The 22,193-nt window shown below is 66.0% G+C and overlaps 2 protein-coding genes across 3 annotated transcripts in view; one reads left to right on the top strand and one right to left on the bottom strand.

Annotated features, from left to right (window-relative positions):
• The window catches only part of FNBP1 (formin binding protein 1), a 112,649-nt gene extending 108,360 nt beyond the window's left edge, over window positions 1-4,289 (top strand). The window contains exon 18 of the mRNA XM_045846432.1: window positions 1,333-4,289. Within this exon, the coding sequence (XP_045702388.1) occupies window positions 1,333-1,340 (8 nt within the window). The 3' untranslated portion in view covers window positions 1,341-4,289. The remainder of the gene's footprint in view (window positions 1-1,332) is intronic.
• Window positions 4,290-7,754: 3,465 nt separating this feature from the next.
• The window catches only part of USP20 (ubiquitin specific peptidase 20), a 34,037-nt gene continuing 19,598 nt past the window's right edge, over window positions 7,755-22,193 (bottom strand). For both annotated transcript variants that reach the window (XM_045846164.1, XM_045846166.1), the window contains exons 11-25: window positions 20,143-20,596; window positions 19,614-19,754; window positions 19,169-19,284; window positions 18,708-18,880; window positions 18,054-18,148; window positions 15,440-15,473; window positions 15,193-15,238; window positions 14,042-14,222; window positions 13,831-13,957; window positions 13,213-13,382; window positions 13,036-13,117; window positions 11,935-12,043; window positions 10,900-11,002; window positions 9,687-9,758; window positions 7,755-9,201 (exon numbers count right to left, since the gene is read on the bottom strand). In XM_045846164.1, coding sequence (XP_045702120.1) covers window positions 9,041-9,201; window positions 9,687-9,758; window positions 10,900-11,002; window positions 11,935-12,043; window positions 13,036-13,117; window positions 13,213-13,382; window positions 13,831-13,957; window positions 14,042-14,222; window positions 15,193-15,238; window positions 15,440-15,473; window positions 18,054-18,148; window positions 18,708-18,880; window positions 19,169-19,284; window positions 19,614-19,754; window positions 20,143-20,596 — 2,064 coding nt within the window. In that variant the 3' untranslated portion in view covers window positions 7,755-9,040. The remainder of the gene's footprint in view (window positions 9,202-9,686; window positions 9,759-10,899; window positions 11,003-11,934; window positions 12,044-13,035; window positions 13,118-13,212; window positions 13,383-13,830; window positions 13,958-14,041; window positions 14,223-15,192; window positions 15,239-15,439; window positions 15,474-18,053; window positions 18,149-18,707; window positions 18,881-19,168; window positions 19,285-19,613; window positions 19,755-20,142; window positions 20,597-22,193) is intronic.

Genomic DNA, 22,193 nt, shown 5'->3' with positions numbered 1-22,193 from the left:
GTGCATAGATCTGCTCAGCCTCCCCCGCACCCCACACACACACACAGTGCCTACCTGACACCTGCCCTGGTCGCCCCGGTCACCCCGGTCACCCCGGTTACCCACGGGCCGGGCGGCTCCTTCTGTTTTCAGTCGCTCCTGTGCCCTTGTGCGTGTGTGGCGTCTATGATGTGACTCTTTAATAAAAATGGCCCAAGTGTCGAGACGGCAGTGATTCCCAGTCGGTCCGCTGGGTTGTGACTGTCTTCTCTTCCGGTTTTGTTTTGTTTTGTTTTTGAAATTGCTTTCTGTTCAATATGTCCGCAAGCCCTCCCCCCAATGTATCTATCTGTATGTACTGCCATTGAAAAACGGAAAGGATTACTTGAATGCGTTTGTTTTAACGTTTTACTCTCTTATCTGTTTGTTTTATTGGTGACTCTGCCGCCTAATGACCCTTTTGTTTGTGTAACGCTGGGGAGGCCGGAAGGACCGTGTCTCTCGGGTCCCTAGGGCCCTGCCGGCTGCTCCACACTTGAGTTTATTGTAGACCCGGGGGTTCTGAGTAAGTGCTGTTTGAACACGGCCCACATGACTGTCCCTCTCTCTTCTCCCCCCCGAAAGAAAAGACTCTGTCTGGCACCTCCTAGTTGTACCCTCGTGTCCGCCTCTCTAATAAACGGTCTCCTTTCCTCTCGGTGTCGTTCAGTGATTTTTCACCTTTCTGAGAAAATGACTCTGTATGGCAAATCTTTAACTCCTTCGTCTTCCGTAATGGGGGTTTTCTAGCCAAACGCTTTTTAAAAACCCTGCCCTTTCCCTCCCGACCTGATGACACCTTCTGCTTCTAAGCTGTGTGCGCACCCGAGGGCTTCAGGAGTCTGTCTCTCTGGTTTCGCCCCTCCCCACCCCCGCCCCACCCCCAAGATGAAGAACTTTCACGGTTTTATAGCAAGGAGACACTGGGCCACAAGCCTTCCTTTTCGCTGAAGGCGGTGGTGCACTTGACCGCTAAAGAACCCGGCGCCCGAGAGAGAACCGGCCTTCCTGCGCCTGGCTTCCTTCTGGGAAGCCGGTCGCCTCTCTGCCTCTCAGCCTCTCAGACCTGGACTCAGAAAGAGGAGCTGGGGCGGGGGCGCACTGTCTCCTAGGTGGGCTCCTCTGAAGGGAGGACGGGACACCAAACCGTGAAAGTTCCTTATCTATGGTGTCTTGTGGTAACCAGCTGGGCTCAAGTTGCCCCCTGCCCGCCCCCTGTCCCGGGCGGGCCAGTCTGCGCGGAGCCGCAGAAGCTGCCCGCCCCGACCCGGGCCGTCCTCTCTGACTGGGGTTTTCTTTCTTTTTGTGTCGTAGATTCCTAGAGGCGTGCGAGCCGGAGCCCCCGGAGCCTTCCCTGGAGAAACCCTTCGGTCCGCTGGTCTCCGCAGGCCTGGTGCGGACACACCGCTCTCGGGCCGGGCTGGGCCGGAGCGCGGCCCTGGTCGCCTTGGCCCGAAGTGACATCCCCGGCTGCTTGCCTTTTCATTCTTTTCTTTTCCCAGCATGCTCCATGTGGCTCAGCTCCTCCCCCCCGCCCCGGGCCGTGGTCCGGCCACCTCCCGGGGCGGGGGGGGAAGGTCTGCCCCCATCCCGGTCCTCACCCCGCGCAGGACCGTGGAAGGTGGGTAGACACGGGCTCCCCCAGCTCCTGCCACAGCCCTCAGTCCTCCTGGCCTGGCCCGGCCCGCCCACGGTTCACACTGTGCCTTTTGTGAAAACTTTGCCACTGGCGGTGCACTTGACCACCAGTCTCCTGGGGAGACGGACGGAGTCAGGTCGGGAGCGCCCCAGGTGGACTGAGCACCTGAGTGTCACTGATGTGGTCCCGCGTCACTCGCTCTGGAAAACACTCGTCTTTCCCCCGGTCCATCGAGCGTTCAGTGGGCCTTTTCCGGTGGCAGGTCCTCGCCTCTTACTCTGTCACAGCCTGTGAGTGTCCGTGGTGGGCAGCTGAGCACACGCACACACATGCAGGTACACGTGTGCACACGCACACCTGTGTATGCATACATGTTCACTGGGGGCCCTGCCCGCTGGGTCTCGCCTGGGCCCAGCTCTCACGGGGCCGAGGACCGAGTCCCCAGGAGCCGCAGAGCCTGGCGAGCGAAGGTCCCCCCGCACGTTAGCTCCTCGCCAAGGGAAAAGCCCCCTCTCTCATGAACCCCACAGTTGGCATCTTAGGGTTTTAGCGCTTCCATCACCAAAGACCCTGTGCTTCTCGCAGTCCTTCTAGGGACCCCGTGGCTCCCGCTTCTGCGTTTGTCGTGTGCTCTCCCGGCCGCGTGGGATTCACTGAGCTTGCTTTCTGAGCCTCGGGCCCCCCTGCTCCCGGATCCCGGAGGGTCCGGAGGAAAACTGCGGTCGGTCACGTAGCCTGTCTCCACTCATGCCTCCGAGTGGTGCGGCGGCTCTGGTCTGGTGCGGAGACCATCGGAGAGGCCGTTGCCCAAGGGTAACATCAGGCAAGGCCTCTTCCTACTTTTGTTTGGCTGTTGGTAGCCGGGTGGCCCCCTCGGGCATTCTCGGTTCTCCTTGATGTTGATGAAGCTAAGACGTGGGAGCCCGAGGGGCAGGGGCAGGGACGGCAGGTCCTGAGGTTCGGGCCTCTGTCAGGTGGCAGGGAGATGGCTCCTCTCAGCTCACCAGGGCTGACCGCCCACCCCCCAGCAGCTCAGCCCACCCTCGGTGACCACAGCCAGGAGCAAGCAGACGCCTGGGGCATGCGGGCGAAGAGGAAGTGACTTCAGGTTTAGGGCGAGCGAGGGACCCACCTGGGCCCTCTTGCTCCTGCTTCCCGGGAGGTGGGGCCAGACCCAGGGGTGCGGACCGCCTGCCCCGAGCCTTGCAGCTGGGGGGTCTCAGGGCTGCAGTCCTTGAAGCAGCTTCTGCTCCCCACAACGGGCCGCACTTTGTAGCAAGAATCAGTCTCAGGTGGGGACAGGTGTGGCAAAGGGGACACTGAAGCCAGGATGCCAAAGGTGAGAAGAGCCAGGGCCTCACCTGCATCCCTGCAAGCCAACAGGTGCATGGTTAATTCGGGCAGGCAGTCCCAGCGGCCCCGCCGGGGGCTCCTCTGTCGGCGGGGTGACGAGGTCTCCCCGGGACCTGCTGAAGTTCCCCAGGCCCAGCCTGCCAACTCTCCACGCCACCAGGATGTGAACGGTTTTTGGAACCTGACCTTGGAGCTCAGTGACGCATGGGCATTGCATCTCCCAGTGGGTCAGGACACATGGATTCCTCGAGACACGGGGGAGAAAGCACGAGCTGCGGGGATCTGTCCTTCGAACGTCTGCACAACCCAGTGTCCGCCCGTGTCCTCTCGTGTCCCCGCGCCCTGTTTTTCCTTCTCTGCCACCTGCGTCCGAGAAAGAATGGACAATGAGCGCTTTTCAACGTTGACCTTGGAGTTTGCTTCTCTGCCGATCCAGGTGGCCGCGTGGACGGGCGGTGCTGCGCCAGCTGGGCTTACTAAAGGAAACGCTTATTCCACGACCTTGAGATCCCGTATATCCTTCCCTCTGGGACCCCGGCGACACCACCTGCTGTCCGGGGAGCGGTTCGCGTAGAGTAGAAACTCGGAATTCCCCACGTGCCCCTCAGCCACCCCGGAGCCCGCTGCCTGTCATTTCTCCGCCCACGCTAGGATGCCGTCATGTTGTAAGAACCATGAATGTGTGTCGAGAACCTGCCCCCCAAAAAGGACTCGAAGCGGAAGAGGGGGACGTGTCGCTGCCCCGTGTCTCCTCTGCAGGGCGGGACTCCGTGCCACGGCGGGGATCGCCGGAAGGGGGCTTTGCTTCATGGGGTTCCTTCTTGCAGCTTCCAAGCTCTGAGCCTCCGGCAACGTAAGCCCGCAGCTTGTCCCGCCAGCGAGCACGCAAGGGCCTCTGGGTAGTGCCTGCGGAAGAACGTTCGCTGGACAAGAAAGGTGTGCGCGGAGCCCAGCGCTTCCCCAGAAAGTTTAGTTTCGGACTCCTCAACGGCCCTGCCTCCGGCGCTCCTGCCGTCACAAAGCCTCTCTAAAAAGCGATCCGAGGGCCCGCCGTAACCTGCTTGTGGTTTCCCTGTGTGTGCTGCACTAATTCTAAACCGCAGTGGGGGCACTTCCCTGCTGTGGTGGCCACACCACGTGGCCGCTGTCCCGGTTCTGGAGTTGCCTGTTTGTCTCCGGAGATAGAATTAAACCAAATACCGTGTTCCATGGGAAGGCTTCTGTTGACCCTGTAACTGTATGTTAATCCTCTAAGTGTTCAATAAAAGCCTGACTTCTGGCTCCGTGTCACGGGAGTGCCGTGTTGCGCGTCACAGCGGCGGGCGGAGTGCCTGCGGCTGGGGCCGGGCTCCCGTCCACACCTGAGTCACTGGGAAACCCAGCGCTAGTCATGTCACGTCCTCCCCAGTCTTCATGGGGAGGGGCTTGGGCCCCCCCCACTGGGGAGGAAGGGCTGACACCTGGGTGAGGTGAGGAGGGTTCGGGCGGACTCAGCCCAGGGAACTGAGCACCGGGAAGGTCTCCTTTGCATGCACACTCAGCGGGCAGCTACTCCTGGTTTTCGGGGACCCTGTTGGCGTGTGTGTGGGGCGAGCTCTTCATTGGTGTCTGGGCTGCAGGTGGTGTGCGGCTGAAGTGTGGGGGCCTCGCGGCACCCCCGGGTGTGCGCACTGGGAGGCCCTTCCCGCAGCCAGCCTGGAACATGTATGTCAGCTGGGCCTTTGGGGGACGTGCGCCTGGATTGCGTCTGCACCCCTTTGTTCCCTCCCGGTCTTTGCAGCACCTGTGTGCTGCACCGGCACCACTGCAGAGCTCTTGCTGACGCTGGGAGCCACCTCACTGCCTGAGGGCGGAGGGGAGGCCAGCCCTCACGGTGTGGTGTGCCCTTGGCCTCCTCCCACACAGGGCTGTGACCGCCTTTGCAGCTGCAGCTGCGCCTGCTGCCCTGCTGGCCCGGATGGGCTCGGGGAGCCCACGCCTCCCACCCGCCCAGCAGTGGTGCTTCCCCGTGAGAGACGGTAAAGGGAACCAGGCGGCTTGCTTATCCTGAGGCCTCTCGCCTGTCTTGTCCCCGAAAAGGTTAACCTCGGAAGAATGTTCCAGCGTGTTCTTTCTGGGCTTCGTCGGTCTGTGCCCGAGATGAAAGGTGTCCCCCGATTTCACCCAGAGCCTGCCTTCCCCAAGGGCCCCACGGGGGGGCTGGGGGGCGCATGGGGCGTGCTGCTTGGGGGCGCGCGGCACCCCCACTCTGGGCCGCAGCTCCTGGGGGGAGGGGGGAGGACCCGGTGGCCTGGGGCGCTGCTGTGGGAAGTGAGACTGCTGGCGTTTCTCTGCTTGGACCCTACACCGAGATCTCTGGTCTGAATCGCTGACATGCTGCCCCCACTGGTTTGAGGCATTTGGGGGTTGGCACCCCTCCTGGCCACACACCCGAGTCTTCTGGTGTGACTCGCCTGTGCCCCACTGGGGTTCGGAACAGGTGGTGGCCACGCCCCGGTGCGCTCTGGAAGGCTCTGCAGGGGGGGCCCCACCCGCCAGACCTGTCCAGCAGGGCTGGGGAGGCCGGTGTGGGAAGCTCCTGCCCTCACCCCCTCCCTACCTGCTGGCCACACCCAGGCCTGGCCGCAGTGCACACAGGGACTGTGGCACCCCCTAGTGGAAGAGGAGAGAACTCGGTCCCCACCGGGGTGACCTGGAAGGAAGTGGAAGGGGCCAGAGCCAAGGGGTTCAAGGGTACCCTCCCAGTTTTCGGGACGGCAAAGGGACCTCTGGGACTGTGACGGCCTGGAGCCCCGACTTGGAATCGAGGCTGCAGGCGGAGGTGCGGATCTGCGCGCAGGAAGGAGTGGGGGAGGCGGGAGGCGTAATCGTGGGCCTGGCTCAGGCTCCTGAGCAGCGAGGGAGACGCCATGCTACCCTCGCCCTCTGAGGCCTGGGATTTAAGTGCGAAGACTGCACGCCGGCGCTCGGCAGCCACTCTGTGTGTGTGTGTGTGTGTGTGTGTGTGTGTGTGTGTCAGGAGCTCTTTCTCCAGTTCCACCCCTGCAGCACTGAGTTAAACACTTCTGCCTCTGTCTAGCTGGGACAGTGAGTGACATTTACTTAAGTGGACCCCCCCCCCGTAGTGTAGCTGGGGACCTCACTGGGCCACAAAAGGTGCTGGGAAAGCAGAAACTGAGAAAGGCCCCTGTGCCTCGGTCCTCAGAGCCACAGGGCCAGGCTGGGCCCTGGAAGCGGGGGTGGGGCGGCAGGAAGGGTCTCTGGCTGCCGTAGCACCCTGCCCCAGGGTGCCAGCCGCCCCCCACCCCCCCACCCCCGCCCCAGGCCGGCCCGGCCCAGCCCTTTAGAACCCTGTGCCCAGTTCCGACTCGCCAGACACCCCCTCATCTGGCTGCCGTCAACCCCAAGGACTGGGGCCGCCTTCCGGAGCACACGTGTGCAGCTTGCCGCGTGCTCTTTCGAACAGCCCTTCCTAAGGGCACCGGCTCCTTCAGCCTGCCCCTCGCTGCAGGGGGGCGACGTAGTGGTGGGGAGAGGGGCCCGAGGGCGGAGGCCGACCCCCAAACACCGACTCCTTCCCTGGAGCCTCTCTGGGGCTCCAGGTGAGGCTGCGTGAGACTCGCAGGGAAATCTGTGTTTGCTCTGAATTCAGACCAGAAAGGAAGTGGCATGTTTTGCCATGGGGGGGAGGGCTGCACCTTGCAAAAGCATTTCCGGTGCAGGTTTGGGAGCAGCGGTGCAGGCAGGTGGAGAGGCCTGCGGGCACAGGGGGCAGCTGGCCCCTGCACACCCCAGTCTGCCGGGGCGGGGGGGTGGGCACTGCCCGAGGGAGTCCTGACCCGGCCCAGCCTGTCCCAGCCTGCTGTCCGGAAGGAGGGGGACGGTGCGTGGGAGAAAGAAGACAGGAGGCCGCCCGGTGCTTCCTGTCTCCGCCCAGTCTGCGAGGTGGGCGACCGCAGGCTCCCGTTGCGTCCTCGGGCTCCGGCACCTCCGTCCGGCGGAGCCACTTAAAAGCAGGGTGTTTCGAGCAGAAATAGAAAGGAAACGAGTTAGGGCCAAGTGGTACCTATTTCCTTCTCCCCTCCTGCAGCAGCAGAAACGTGCCCACACCTCGAGAATCACTCAGTGCTGCAGACGAATGGCTCCCCCACCCCATCCTCCAGGTCCCACACGGAGGGCCCGTCACACGGCACGGGCTCCACCCGTGTCCACTCCGTGCACACACAAGTCCGAGAGTAAAAGTCCCGGTCTTCTCCCCCAGGCCCAGAAGTTTACACGGAAGCCAGCCCACCCGCAGGGCCTCCGACACAGCAGTGTCACCGGGTGTCACGGGACATGCCAACAGCACCACGCTGCGGGAGGGGGCGCGGGCAGGTGCCCCAGGTCTCGGGGCCCTCCAGGGTCCAGGGAAGGTAATGCCTGCTCGGTGGCACCGAGTCTGTGGCGTGGCGCCCGGAGGGGACCGGCCTGTGGACGGGCTGGCCTGTCCCCCGACCACACCAGCCCACTCCCGAGGGGCCGGGGCTGGTTCCAGGAAGGAGCACCCGGGGGACCACAGTGCTGGAAGTGGCCGGGCCTGCGCCTTGCTCCCTCGGCTCCAGTGCACCCACCCTGGTTTCAGAGCCCGGCAAGGCCCCGCATGTGTGCGGTCGTTGGAGCGCCGGTCGCAGGGATGCTTGCCCCTCCTCCCCTGGCGGGCGCCGGGCCTCCCTCCAGGGACAGAGACGACAGTGAGGGCTGCGGGTACGTGTTTGGATTTATTATGCTGTCCTGAACACGGACCAGACCGCGCAGCCGTGGGCGAGATTCCAGCCTGCACGGCAGTGTCTTCCATCACACACGGGTCGCTGCGGCTGCAGCAGCAGCGGCAGCTTTCAAAGGACGGGTAAATGCCCAGAGACCCCAGCCGCGGCTGGCTCCGCGGCTGAGTGCCGCGCCAGCAGGGGAGGTGCCGGTCCCAGCAGACGAGGTCACGCGCCTGAACGGCACGCTGCCGGAGGAGCGTGGGGGGCTCTGTCCCAGGGCCCCCGAGCCCCACGTTGGCCCTGACGAGGGGGACAGCTCGCCCTGACCATGTCATCCAGTGGCCTCGGTGCCCCCAGCAGCACTGCTTGGTGGTCCCGGGGCCCCAGCAGTGGCCTCGCTCAGCGTCCAGAAGACACACCCGCAGGACCTGGGGGTGGCAGCTGCCCCAGGGCCACACTCTAGGCCCAGGGGCTCTGCAGGGCCCAGTCACGTGGGGAGGGGGTGCTTTTCTCCAGTGTCGGCCCCCACGGGAGCAGCACGTGCCGGCCACTCGAGGTATTTCTGTCCTGTCTCCCGTCCCGGGCGGGGGCCAGCTCCACGGCACAGGGTGACGGGACTGGCTGCCTCCAGAAACCACCCCCCTCCAGCCCCAATCTCCAATGCGTCCTTAGCGTCACAAAACCCCAGAGAGCAGCCCAGCATCCGGGAGCCTTCGGGCGACCGTGGGCAGGTGCAGGGTGAGGCGGGGTCTCCGGTGACACACGTGCGGGCACTCTGCACGTCCACGGGTCTCAGGGGCCGGGCCAGGTGGCCACGGGAAACGCCCGTGAGGCAGCCGCCCCTCCCAACCCGGCCCCAAGGCCACAGCCCAGCTGAGAGCTCGGGGACAGAGGCTGGGCCTGAGCTAGCAAGAGGGCGGGTTGGGGGGAGGTGAGAACCAAGTGACGGTGACGATCAGGCGCTTCCAGGACGAAGACCCAAGTCCACGCCACGGCGCCTGGGTCATGGAACCCGGCCTGAGGGGGGGCACAGTCCCCAGTCCCGGCGCGGCCACCGGGAGGCGGACAGTCCTCCGGCCTCTCACACACCTGTGCCTCCGCCTCCACGGTGCCGCCTCCCTTCCCGGCGCCGCACACCGTCCGCGGGGCGTCACCCGGCCGGGCGGGGGGGCCCCACCGAGGGTCCTTCCGAACGGCCACCCGGCAGGTGTGCTCAGCGGTCAGTGCTCGGGGGACACGAGAGGGTCTCGGGACAGGGCGGAGGGGGCTCGCAGACGGCCCGGCATCACAGGGCCCGGGTCTCCGCTTCGATCTTCTGCTCCCCGTGCAGGCCGTCGGGGTCCTGCGGCTGCGCCACGCTCTGCCGCACGGCGATCTCGGGGCCGCCGCCGTACAGGCCGTGCAGGTAGGCCCAGGTCTCCTCTGAGATCTGCCCGTAGTCGGCGCCTGCGGGGCCCCAGGGGCCATTGGTCGGGCGGAACTCGCCCTCACCACCACCCCCCCCGCCCCGCCCGCGCCCCTGTGCCCTCGATGGCACCGTGGGCCTGACAGCGCGGGGGGGGGGGGGGCTCCGGCAGGGCCAGGCCCCGGGGAAGGGCAGCCGCAGGCTTCTGGGTAAAGCTGCCCAGTGGGAATCTCAGGATGTCCCAGCACCACACCCATCTGCCGAGGCCCCCACTGGGCACGTCTCTGGCTGTGCCCCTTGTCTCCCGGGGTGGGGTTTGCAGGAAGGGTGTGCAGGTGAGGCCGGCAGAGGGCAGGGCTGGGGCAGAGGAGCCGGGAGGACCCACGTAGAGGCCAAATGCCTCCGCCCACGCACTAGGGCCTGGACCTGGGGGTACACTCGGCCTGATTCAGACAGGCGCCGGGGACTCCCAGAAGGACCTGCCCAGCAGCCTGGGGGCGGGGGGCGGGGAGGACGTGAGGCTCACCCTGCTTCAGTTGGATGTGGCCGCCTCCCTTCACCTGCGCGATCCTGCTGTTGTCGATGGGCCCGGGGGGCTCTAGAAGGGACAGGGCCCCCCAGCTCAGCACCTCTGCACCCCAGTCCCGGCGCCCCTCCTCAGCCCTCCACCCACAGGTGTGAGTGGCCTCCAGGTGTGAATCCCACCCCTGTGGCCTTGAAGAGGCTGCCCTGAGCCTGAGGGGCCATGGGGTTCCTCCTGGGGAGAGGGGGCGGGGGCACCAAAGGCTCATCCACAGATGCCTGGGGGCTGGAAGTGGGTGGAAGCAGAGGGACCCCACAGAGGGACTTCCTTGGACCCTCGCACTGGTTTCTGACTCCAGCTCGGGGTGGGGGGCGCAGGGCCAGTGCCTGCTGGACATCGCCCTAATCACTGACGGCAGCTGCCACTCACTGAGCACCTTTCTGAGGGACTCCAGCATCTGACAGGATCCTCAGCAGCCACCGAGTGGGAAGAGGGTGCTTACAGAGATCCGGGAGGTGACCGCCGGGGCTGAGCCGGCAGGGGCGACGCCAGAGCCTGAGGTGGGGGTGGCTCCAGAGCCAGCTCTCCCGCACAGCCACACCCGGGCGCCCCACTGACACTAGGGAGGCCTCAGGGCGTCCCTGCCCTCGGACTAGGTGACAGTGAGGCCCCGCCCCTTCCCCTGGCCACGCCAGTACCGGCAGGTGCTCAGGCTCTGAAAGGCGACCGCCCGACCCAACCTGGGAGCCCGCAGGTGGGACGATGGTGACAGCCCGGGCTGCGCTCTGCTCTTCGTCCCTGGGGCTGCAGGCAGCCCGGGGAGCGGCCTTGCACCAGCCCTGTTTCCGCCTCAGTAAGTCAAGGGGCCAGAGGGACAGTGTCCTTTTTCAGGAGTCTGTAGCCACCTGACAACTGACGTCTATTGTTTGGGGCAACAGAACCCCAAAGGAAAGGGCCTGACAGCGGGGCGGGGGTGGGGGGCAGCCGCCTCCCCTGGGCATCAGCTGGAGAGCGCGGGGGGGGGGGTGGGCATGGGTGCCCGGCCCGGGGCGGGGCCAGCTGGAGGAGCACCCGCCTCCTCCGCTCACCCGGCAGGGCGTTCACCGAACGCGGTGGCCCCCAAAACCTGCTGAGCGGGCACAGCATCGGGCCCCGCCCCTCGCCTCCTGGACACTCCCAGCAGATCCACACACCAAGGCCCCCCCGCCCCACTCACCATTGTCCTTGCCCTTGACGAAGGCCTCCCACTCCCGGAACCACTGCATGCTGATGCAGAAGATGACGCTGGGCGACTCCTCCGCCTGGAAGGCCTTGTTCAGCTGGGCGGGGCGTGCGGGAGGGGCGGGGCGCAGGGAGCAGCCGCACGGGTCAGCACCGAGGTCCTGACCCCGCCCAGCCCCAGCCCCAGCCCCTGCCCCTGCCCCTCGTGCACACCCCGCCAGACACCCCAGGCAGGACACTGCCGGCTCCCAGACGGGTCAAAGGAAACAAACGCCCCCCACGGTCCACCCCTCCCACGTGGCCGCCAACGTGTGGTGGATGTCTTTTCCATAACTTTTTAAAAACTCAGTCAACTGAAACGACACGGTGGATGCTGTTTCTCCCCACTTCACAGAACTGGCTCACTCACAGACTACTCTGACCGGACCGTGTTTCCTTGGCCACCGAGCGTGGCTCCTGAGTGGCTTTTGCGGCCCCCCCACCCCCGCTGGTGAAGGACGGGTGGTCCCCGAGACCCCTGTTCGGAGCAGCCCCAGGGAGCGGCGAGCTGCGAGCCTCTGTCCTCACGCCCCCCCACGCCCGCGCCCGCACTGCACAAGTCCCTTCCCTACACGGCGGGCACTGGGCCCGGCTGTGCGGCCTGCTTTGTGCACTGAGCGCTGTCTCCATGCCACTCTGCTCTCAGCAGGGACCCTGTCCTCCAGGAACCACCAGCCCCTGGCTGGAGGTGACCTTGGCTGTCACCAGCACTGCTCAGAGGCCAGGGATGCTGCTAACCCTCCCGTGACACACGCCACAGCCCGAACAGCAGCACCCTCTTCCTGCAACAACTGCCGAACGGTGTGCCAAGCGCCAAGTGCATGCACCTGAACTTGCCAAACCCAGCCTGTCTGCCAGCAAATACCCTAAACGTTCCGATCGCCCACGGAACACAGCCACCAAACACACTGACTCGGGTCCCCGGGTGCCCTTGGGTCCCCAGCAGAGGCTGGGGCCCCGGCTCCCCCGTGCCACCCGCACCTGCATGCACCTTAATGAAGGTGTCGATCTCAATCCGCCTGCGCTTGGCCAGCGCCTCGATCTCCACCTGGCAGACGGAGCACACGTAGAGGTGGTTCACGGCGGGGCCGCCCCCAAACCTGCACGGGGCGGGCGGGGAGGCAGAGAGAGACACAGGCGGCCTGAGGGGCGGCCCCGCGGGGCAGGCCGTGGGCTGGCTGGAGGGCGAGGACTGTGGTCCACTCGCCCGACCCTCCCCGCCCAGGGTGGCTCCTGGCGCTGCTCCCCTGGGTGCCCTGCGCCCAGCGTGTTCACTGGTCTGTCTCCCGCACCAGACGGACAAGGGCACCGGCATGCCCGCAAGCCCGTGGTGCCCAGCGGGGCGCCTGCCCCAGGGCCAGTGCGTCCCAGTATGCTTCATGGCCGAAGGACACGTCAACCCTCTCGCTTCCTTTCCTGGCTACTGGCCGGGGCTGTGGCGGCTGACGGGGCCTGGCCGGACCCTGAGGACACCGTCAGGGTGGGGGCTGTAGACCCTGCTGCAGGCAGGAGCATGGACCCCGCAGGATTTGGGGTGCACCTCCTGTGGGGTTCTGTCCCACCCACCCAACCAGCAGGTAGATGGGGCAAAGCCAGTCCCACAGAGGCCGGGGCGGCCAGAGCCCCGTGGCCTCCCCTTGTGCACCTGCCTGACCCCTCCCTCGAGGCTGTGGCACACCCGGCCTGCCCCGCTGCTGTGACCCGGGCCTGGGCAGGTCCTCAGGAGAGCCACCGGCTCTTGGCCTTGCTGAGCTTGAACTGGAAGGGCCCAGGCACCACAAGCCCTGAGCCACATGAGCCAGGTATGGTGGTGGTGGTGGTAGGGGGCGTGACAGCCAGCCTCCCGGCGGCCAGCACCCCCAGGACTACCCGTTAGAGGGCCCGACGTGCTGGCTTCTGTTGGGCCGGTCTGCTGCCCCTCGTAACTGCAGGGCCCACTGGGCGCCCACCGACGACATTTCCCTCGATGCAGACACAGCCCGAGGACCGCCCTGCCACTGCCCCTGTGCAGCCGCTGCCCAAGAGGAGGGTGGCAGGCCCTCCCCCGCTCCCTTCCCGCCCAGGAGCGGGCGCCCTCCAGGGGGAGCCTCACCTGTTGTACAGGTGCTCCCACACGTTCTGGGGCAGGATCACCACCAGGTCGTCGATGTAGTGGTACTTGTTGGGCGGGATGCCTGCGGCGGAAGGTGCAGGGAGAGCAGGGTCAGGGCTCGCCCCCAACACCCGCCCTCCCCTGCCCTCCCCTCCCTGGTGGAGAAGGCGCCTGCACCTCCGTGGGAGCAGAGGAAGGTGTGGTTGGTGATGGGCCCCGGCTCAGCGAAGGTGTTGAACTTGTTGAGCCATTCCCGGGACACGTAGAACCGCAGCAGGCTGGGCTCCCGCATGGCCGCTAGGGACACCACCTGCTGCCGCTCCCGCACCGCCTCCTCGCTGCTCTTCCTGGGCGGGGCGGGGCGGGGCGGGGAGGCTTAGGGGCCCCAGGGCTGGGCCTGGGCTCCCGTGACCCCCACCCCGCCCAGCGCGGGGGCACTAGCCATGCCCTGTCCGGGGCTGCGTTCAGAGGCACCCCTACCTCCTGGATCCAGCCTCCCACACCCCGTGGCAGTCCATCCACCTCTCAGCAGAGCCCACCACCCCTGCCAGAGTCCTGGCCACCGTCACCTCCCTCGGGGACCACTGTAGAAGACACAAACCTGACCTCTTAGGTCTTCCGCTTCCCCCCAGTCAGAGGTCTCTTAAAACCCTGAATCCTTACCCCTAGGCCTTAAACACACCCAGGCTCCACCCCCCACACACCCAGCGTCAAGGAAACAACAGTGGCCGGAGGTCCAGGCCCACGGGTCACCAGCCCCAGGCCGCCCGCCCCAACGCCGGCCCAGGCCCCCACCGGTAGAATAGGACGTAGGCCTCCGCGCTCTGCACCACCGTCTCGTGGACCTCGGTGACGTACTGGTCGTCGAACTCATACCACTGCCCGTTGATGACGTTCTGGCAGTAGGCGATGTAGTGGCCGCCTGGGCGGGGAGAGGCGCAGGGTCACAGAAACCCGGGGGGTGGGGGCCGGGCGGGGCCGGGCGGGGCAGGGCTGCCGGACTCACTGCCTGCGGTGCCGTGGTGGCAGATGACGGAGAGGAGGTCGTAGGTGGTGATCTGGGACGTGCACTCCTTGGCGAGGAAGGGGCGCAGGTCCAGCCCCTCGAGGGGGAAGGAGACGTGGCTGCTGATTTTGAAGGAATACATCACCTCGTGCCGGAAGCGCTTCAGGTGGATGCACAGGATCTGGGGGGAAGAGCCGAGTGCTGCTCGTTCCGGGGCTGACCAGGGGGCCCTGAGACTCCGGCCACCCAGACAGGGGCCTCGACGCAGGCCCCTCTAGCCCTCTGCTAGCCCTCTGCTTGACCCCCTGTCATCGAGTGGAAGCCAGAAGCGCAGCAGCTGGAGCCTTCCCTGGACCAGGCCCCCGACGGACTGCGCCCTCGGACTCTGAGCGCCCAGGAGAACTCCGCACGGCAGCCGGCTGGGCTCCCGAAGTCCCACGGGAAAGGCGGGCGGGAGGTGGGCTGAGATGCAGTCCTGGGGACAGCTGCCGAGAGGGGCCGTCCCGGGAGCTGAGAGCAGCCGGCTGCACAGGGAGCAGGCTGTCACCGGCCCGTGGAGATCACTGTCCCCAAACTCCGACACCCGGTTCTGTTGGCACCGCCTCTCTGGAAGCGCCTCCACCGAGGCTCCCCGCCCTCCGCACTGGCCCCGCCCCCTCGTGGTGGGCCTGCCCCTGCTCCAGCCGCCTGGGCCTCCCCTGGTGCGGCTGTGCCCCTGCCTGCCGCAGGGATCTGCCCACCTGGTCCTGCCAGGCCCTCCTCCCACGAAGCCAGCACCGGCCCACAGCAGCCCACATCCTCCGGGCTCATGCAGACGCCACCGCCTCAGAATGGCCCTCCCTGACACCCCGCCAACCAGGCCCCCTCCCCTCGAGGCTGCCTACTCCAGCTGGCGGCCTCCGCGCCCCCTGCACCTGCCTCAGGGTGACACCGGAGCTGAGGCCACGAGAGAGGGGGTGCCGAGTCCCAAAGTGACCATGGGCCCCGTCCCTCCGCCAGACCCTCCCGGGAGGCCCCCAGCCACAGTGTCGCGTCCCCACGGCCTCTCTCCCTCAGAGCCCCTGAGTCGGGAGGGGTCGCCCTCCGCCAGGCAGGCCCCCACCTGTCAGCATGGAGGGGCCCGGCAGGCCCGGGGCGGCCGCCGCACTCACCTCGGGCAAGCGCAGAACCTTGCAGTACTTCACCCCGTTCCGCAGCCTGGGGGGAGGGGAGGAGAGCCGGCGGGATGGTGAGCCACCCAGTGCCGTGGCTGCGGGCTGGACGAGCGTCCCTCCCGCCCCGGCCACCTCTGTGCGATCCGGCTGGAACCTCCTGGGGAGCCCCGGGCGGCGCATGCGGACCACACGCGGGCCCGGAGGGCGAGGCGGGACGCGGGGGCGGCCGCACGCACACACTCACTTTTTACAGCGTTCGCAGCTGTACATGTTGTCGCCTAGAGCGGGGAGAGACGGGCGCGGGTCAGCGGGAGGGCGGGCCGGTGGGCGGCACCCCGCCCACGGCGGCTGGAGCTTCAGAAGCACAAGCCCACGCCTGCCCACCCGAGACTTAAGGGACACGCGGGCTGGGAGCGGAGGGTGGGGAAATCGTCGCTGAAACAGCAGGAGTGGCCACACTCGGAGCGGGTAAACCATCAGGGACAATCAGTTCCGAGAGACGAAGAGGGTCGCTACAGCGACAAAGGGGTCAATGCATCCAGAGGACGCGACCATTGCAAACATACCGTGGCCGACCCTGGACGCCGGCCTGTTTCAAACACACACGATGAGGGGAGAAACGGACAGCAACACGGCAGCGGGGACTCCCTGCTCTGCTCCGCGCACCGGACACCTGAGCGCACACACAGTGCCCGCCGGGACGTCGACAGGGACCGCAGACCGGACCGCAGACCCGACCGCAGACCCGACAGCGAACACACACCCGGCAGGCGCACCGGGCGCTCCGGCCGGCGGCAGCAGCACACTCGTTCCCCGGGACCAATCACACGCTGGACCACGGCGCAAGCCTTAACGCATCGCAGGAGGTAGAAACTTTGTATAGTGTCATTTCCAGCCACAGCGGCATGAGACTGGAAACCAGTAAGAAAGGGAGAACTAGAATAAAACACAGGAGCCCATGGGCAGAGAAGAAATCTAAAGAGAGCTCAGAGTATCTTGAGACAAATGAAAATGAATGTTCGACATACCAGCGCCAATGGGATGCAGCGAGGGCGGTCCTAAGAGGGAATTTTATAGCGACAAATGCCTACATTACCCAACAAACGAACAAGCAGACCCTCACACAAACAACCTGTCTTCAAACCTCAAGGAATTAGAAAAGCAAGAAGAAACCAGGCCCGAAGTTAGCAGAACGCAGGAGACGGTGAAGAATATTGCAGAAATGAACAAAGCACACCAGACAGCAGGGAAAGCATCGATAAAACTAAAAGGGTCTTTTTTTTAAAAGATTTTATTTATTTATTTTAGAGAGGGAAGGGAGGGAGAAAGAGAGAGAGAAACATCAATGTGCGGTTGCTGGGGGCCGCGGCCTGCAACCCAGGCATGTGCCCTGACTGGGAATCGAACCTGCGATGCTTTGGTTCGCAGCCCGCGCTCAATCCACTGAACTACGCCAGCCAGGGCAAGAGGGTTTTTTTTTTTAATAAGCAAAACTGACAAACCTTTAGCCAGACTAACCAAGAAAAAAGAGAGGACTCAAACAAACAAAATTATAACTGAAAAAGGAGGCGTTGCAGCTGATACCACGGAAACACCAAGGGCCAGAAGAGGCCACGCCGACACACCGGACAACCCAGAAGAAGGGGAGAAACGCCCAGGGGCGCACACCCTGCCACGGCTGAACCAGGGGGAGAGGGGGCATCTGAGCCAGCCAGTAACGCCCGAGAAGGTTGGAGTGGCGACAGAAACACCTGCCAACAAAGGAAAGCCCAGGTGAATTCTACCAAACCTTTAAAGAAGGATAATGCCCATCTCCCTCAAACTCTTCCAAAAAACTGAAGAGGGAGCAGCACTCCAACACTCATTTTTTTAACAAGATTTTGTTTATTTATTTTTAGAGAGAGGGGAAGGGAAGGAGAGAGGGAAAGAAGCATACACTGTTTGCCTCTCTCACGCCCCCTACTGGGGACCTGGCCCGAAACCCAGGCATGTGCCCTGACTGGGAATCAAACCAGCAACCTTTGGGCTCGCAGGCCGGTGCTCAATCCACGAAGCCACACCAGCCAGGGCCCAAGCTTATTTTACAAGGCCAAGATTACCCTTATACCAAAGCCAGGTAAGGCAACTACAAGAAAACTACAAGCCAATATTCCTGATGAAGATAAACAGAAAAATTCTCAGCAAAATTCCAGCCAACCGAATTCAGCAGCACGTTAAAAACAACCGTGCACCACGGTCAAGTGGGATTTACCCCTGGGACGCAAGGATGGCTGGACACGCCAATCAGTAAACACGATACACGACATCAACAGAACGAAGGATAAAGCGGCACCATCCCGTCAGGAGGGACAGAAGAGTCCCCTGACGAACTTCAGCGCCCATCTTTTCGTGATAAAGGGTCGCGGCAGACTGGCACAGAAGACACAGCATGTCGCAGGCTGTGTGTGACAGCCCACGCCAGCCTCAGGCTCCACGGGGAGAAGCCGAAAGCGTCTCCTCCACGACCGGGAAAAGGCAGGGGTGCCCGCTCTCGCCGCTCCTGCTCAGAGCCGCGCTGGAAGTCCGAGCCAGACCCAGCGGAGAAACAGGCCAAGGGCAGACGTGGCAAATGTCAACATAGGAAACACCGACCGCCAACGCTCCTCCGTAAAAAATGTCCAAGCAATCGATAGTCAAGGAAGTGCAGAATTAAGGCGTGTCATTTTTGTCCGCCACACTGGAAAGAAAGGAGAGCAGGGGAGCTGCAGGGGGGAGGGTTGGGAGGACACGCGGCCGCGGGCCCGGCCTGGCGGGGAGCGGGGGACCCTGACGGGGCAGCCCCAGAAACCTCGGGACCCATGCCAGCCCGGTCCACTCACCCTTCAGCTCATCGGCGGCAAAGAAGGCGGCGAGGCAGTCTTCCAGGGTGATGACCGGCCCCCAAAACCAGCTGGGGGTACAGGATACCACAAACCTATGGAGACAGAAAGGGGGGGCTGAGGCCTGCCCCGAGGCCTGCGTCGTGGCCCAGGCAGCGGAGTGGACAGAGGTCTGGAGCCAGACGCCTGGGACCGCCGGCCAGCAGGTCGGCGACCTTGAGCCTCGCCTTGCTCAGCTGTGGAGGGGCCTGGCCACACTGGCCGCCCTCTGGACACGGCACGTGCTCCCAATGCCGGGCGGGTAAAGCAGGCGTCAGGGCACGGGGGGGGCTGTGGAAAGCCGCCACTGCCCTCCCCCCGGGGCCAGAGCTGCCACCCTCCTCTCTAGCTGCTGCCTGGTCACGCCTGTGGGTACCTGCCGTCCGGCCCCAGGACCCGCCCCATCCAGGCCGTCACACTGTGGACGGGGGCACCCCCACCCCACCTCGCCGACTCCCACGCACCCTTCAGCCTACAGCTCCCTCCTGGACTCTGCCCTCACCCCTGCTAACGCCTGGCGTCTGCTGCTTCGGGTCTGCCGCCCGCCCGGCCCTGAGTCCCAGGGAGGCGGGGCCGGGCGCACTCGTGTCCCCAGGGGCCGGGAGAGGGGCGTACCGTCGGATGTACTCCAGGATGAAGGCCAGCCAGCCCTGGGCGGTGTAGCTGTCCCCGCAGGTGCCCGGCTTGGCCGGCACGTTCTGGTAGATGGCCGAGTGGAGCTTGGCCAGGTCCTCCTTGCCGGGGATGGGCAGTGACAGGTCCTGGAATGTCTCCACCGTAGTGGACACCTGTGGGGTTAAAGATCAGCCTGGGGGTCCACCTTCCAGAATGCTGCCCTGCCCAGACCAGTCAGAGTCCGTTCCCTGAGTCCCAGCCACCAGCTGGCCGGTGTGAGGCAGAGGGCCAGCTCCTCAGCTCCTGGACACTGGACACGGGCGCTCCCCGACCAGGGCCCTCGGGAGAGGCAGGGGCTTCAGGCGGAGCACCCGCTCCCCGCTCCCACCCCAGGGAGGACTGCCGAGGCCGCCGGAGCCGGCGCCGGAGCCGGAGCGTCCCGCCCCCCGCAGGGCCCTCACCCGGTCACAGGTGAGGCACTGCACCAGGCTGAGGATGGAGCCGTCGAAGATGTCGGAGATGACGCTGCGGTAGCGCTGCTCCTTCCGCCGCCGGCTGCCGGCGCTCGGCACCTGGGCTGCGGGCAGAGCAGGGAGCTGGGTGCAGCCCCCGCTGCAGGGGCAGGGGCAGGGGCAGGAGTTGGGGCTGGTTTGGCCAGGGCAGGGGGGGCGCAAATCTGAGTCGTGTGACTAGGTCTTCACCGCCCGGTGCCCCAGTCACGGTCTGGAAGGTGGGGCTCCCCTCCTCAGGCCCCGGTGGTGTCAGGGGGGCTCGGAGATGCTGCACGAGGGGCAGAACCCCGGCAGCGGGCCCTCGGAAACGCCGCCACGGGCACGACTCTGGCCCCCAGCCCCCAGCTCGGCGCCATGCCCCACGGACCTCCCCTGCCCGCCGACCCCTCCGAACCTTTCTTGAGTACGTAGGACGGCCCCACCCTCACGGGGCTCGCGCGGGGAGGGCTGCCGGCCAGCTTGGCGTGGCCCTCAAGGTGGTGGACAGGGCTGCAGGGCCGAGACGCGCTGCGCATGTGGGCCTCGTTGTCGGGCTCTGGGGACAGAGCGGGCGCTGTGCTGGGCCCGGCCGCCACGCCGGCTCCGGCTCCGGGGTGTGGTCGGGAAGGGGACCCGCCAGCCCCTCCTAGAGGGACCGGGGCCTGAAATGCGGCCCCCCCACCCAACCCGTGTCCCCGTCTGTGCCCACAACACTGCACGTGCGCAGGGGAGGCTCAGGGTTCCGGGGCGGGCTCCGAATCCCACGCCAGCTTTGTCAGCTCCGGGGGTCTCGCTTCAGCCTCTCCCCCCCAGCAGCTGGTCTCGGGCTAGGGACCCACCCCCCGCCCCCCCCCCCCACGGTGGTGGCGGGACTGAGCGCCGGCGCTTGGCCCGCAGCGGGCGCCGGACCCCCGGCCGGGGCTCCCCGAGCGGCCGGCCGGTACCTGGTGTGCGGCAGGGACTGGCGGGCCGTGGCGACGGCGGCCGAGCCTGCCGCAGCTGGCGGTCCAGGGCGGCCACGGCGGTGTCCACGTCGGCGTCCTCGTCCACCTGCGCGGAGCCGGTGCGCTGCTGGCCCCAGGAGAACTTGCGGTCCTTCATCCGCTCCTTCTCGGAGATGGCGCGGCCCGCCTCGTCCGCGAGGAGCAGCTCCGCCTCGGGCTGCGAGCCGCCGCCGCCGCCGCCCCGGCCCTGCCCGTCCCCCTCGCCCCTGTCGCTGCTGGAGTCGCAGGACAGAAACTCGTCCTCCGACGGGCTCCGGTCGCCCTCCCTCTTCTCGTCCGAGTCGCTCGAGTCCGAGTCCCGGGCCTCCGCCAGGGCCGCCGCCGCCGCCACCACCGGCTCCTTGAGCTCCTCGTGCAGCTGGTCCATCAGGCAGCGCAGGAACTCCTGGGTGTCCTGGAACGGGGGTGGCCTCAGCGTCAGCGGGGCCTCCCCGGGGTGGGGGGGAGCCGGCCACGAGCCCCCGGCTGCTTCTGGCGCCCAGGAGCCCCGCCAGGCACCGAGCCGTCCTGGCCGGAGCCCCCTGGGGCAGACGCACTGACTGGCCCCTCACAGGGGCCTCCACGGCTCTCGGTCCCAACCCCCGCAGGCCGGGCGCCCCCTCCCAGGTCACACAGCAGCTGCGGGTGGGCAGAGCCGAGGTCCCTGCTGCGTCCATCTGACCCCCAGCTGACGCTCTCCAGCAACTGTCACGCTGCTGCCGTCTCCGTGCGGGAGAGAGCAGAGCTGTCACATTCAGTCACTAATGCCACCTTGCTCCCTGAAGGAGGGGACCCCGGGGGCAGGCAGGGAGCCCCAGGAAGAAGGAAGGCAACACTGAAGGAGCGGGTGCAGCGAGGGCTCCACAGAGATCCGCAGAGAGCAGCGCCACCTGCAGGCCAGGCCGCCCTCGTCCTGCACCACCTGCCTCCGGTTCTCCCTGCTCTCCCGGTCCTGCCGGTGCCCCGGGTCCACCTTCCCTTGCCCAGGCGACCGACCTGAGGCAGGAGCACAGAGTGTCACCTCCCTGCACACCTGGCGTGACTCAGACTGAGCTGTCACTCCAGGTCTCAAATCCCAGTATCGAGGATTCTGTTTCGACTGCTCTGTGGCCACGCTGCCAGCCCCGCGGGGAGCCGGGGCGGCGAGGCCGCGGGCGGGCACAGCCTGTCCCTGAGCCCGGTCTCCAGCGGTGCGCACACAGGGTGTGTGGCTTGGAAAGGCCTGGAGGTGGTGCGGGCGGCTGGCCTCCCACAGCTGGGGGCACCTGGCACCTTGCTGAGCCACTGGGTTCAAAGTCCCGTTCTGCCCCCCGCAGTCCCTGACTCAGACGCCAGAAGTAGCGGCCAGCTGCTGACCGCAGGGGGCGGGCGGCGCGCGGCAGCCACACAAGCCTCGCTCCCGAAGGCTCACGTCACACACACGGGGAGGGCGGCCTCTCCCCTCCGCCCCAGCAGAGGGAAGGGCGGCCCACTAAGCATGGCCTTGTCTCGAGTCGGGGAGCGGGGTGGAGGCGGGTGTGCCTGGCCAGCGGCTCTGACCGGCCCTTTAAGAACCTGGCCTTCGCCCGCCATCCACTGTTCTTCCCGGGTCTTCCTTTTAACGAAAGGACTCCGTGCCTGTCACTGGGACCTCAAGCCAGGCGGAAGCAGGGCAGACAGCATCCCCGGGCCACCGCGGGGCCGCAGCTGTGTCCACGCCAAGACCCAGGAACGTCCCCTGCTGCGGGGGGCGGGGGCGTCGGGCAGCAGCGAGCAGGGCGGCCCCACTGTGCTCTGTCCTCACTGAGCTCCTGGGGTGGGACGGCTCAGTGAGCCTGACTCCCATCCCTGCCGCTCTGTGCTGTGTGACCTGGGGGAGTTGTGGAACCTCTCTGAGCCTCAGTGTCTTACCGATAACGTGGGGGTGAGGACAGGGCCCCCCCCAAAGAGGGTTCTGTGGGGTACCTCTCAACTCACAGGGCTGCACCTATGTGGCAGGGAGTGACCACTTAATAAACGGTGGATGCCGGACT

Source organism: Phyllostomus hastatus, unplaced genomic scaffold (assembly GCF_019186645.2).
Source record: "Phyllostomus hastatus isolate PE091 unplaced genomic scaffold, TTU_PhHast_1.1 phas_contig_495, whole genome shotgun sequence".
Lineage (NCBI taxonomy): Eukaryota > Metazoa > Chordata > Mammalia > Chiroptera > Phyllostomidae > Phyllostomus > Phyllostomus hastatus.
The sequence above is the reverse complement of the archived record's forward strand: the minus strand, read 5'-3'. Positions and strand labels throughout refer to the sequence as shown.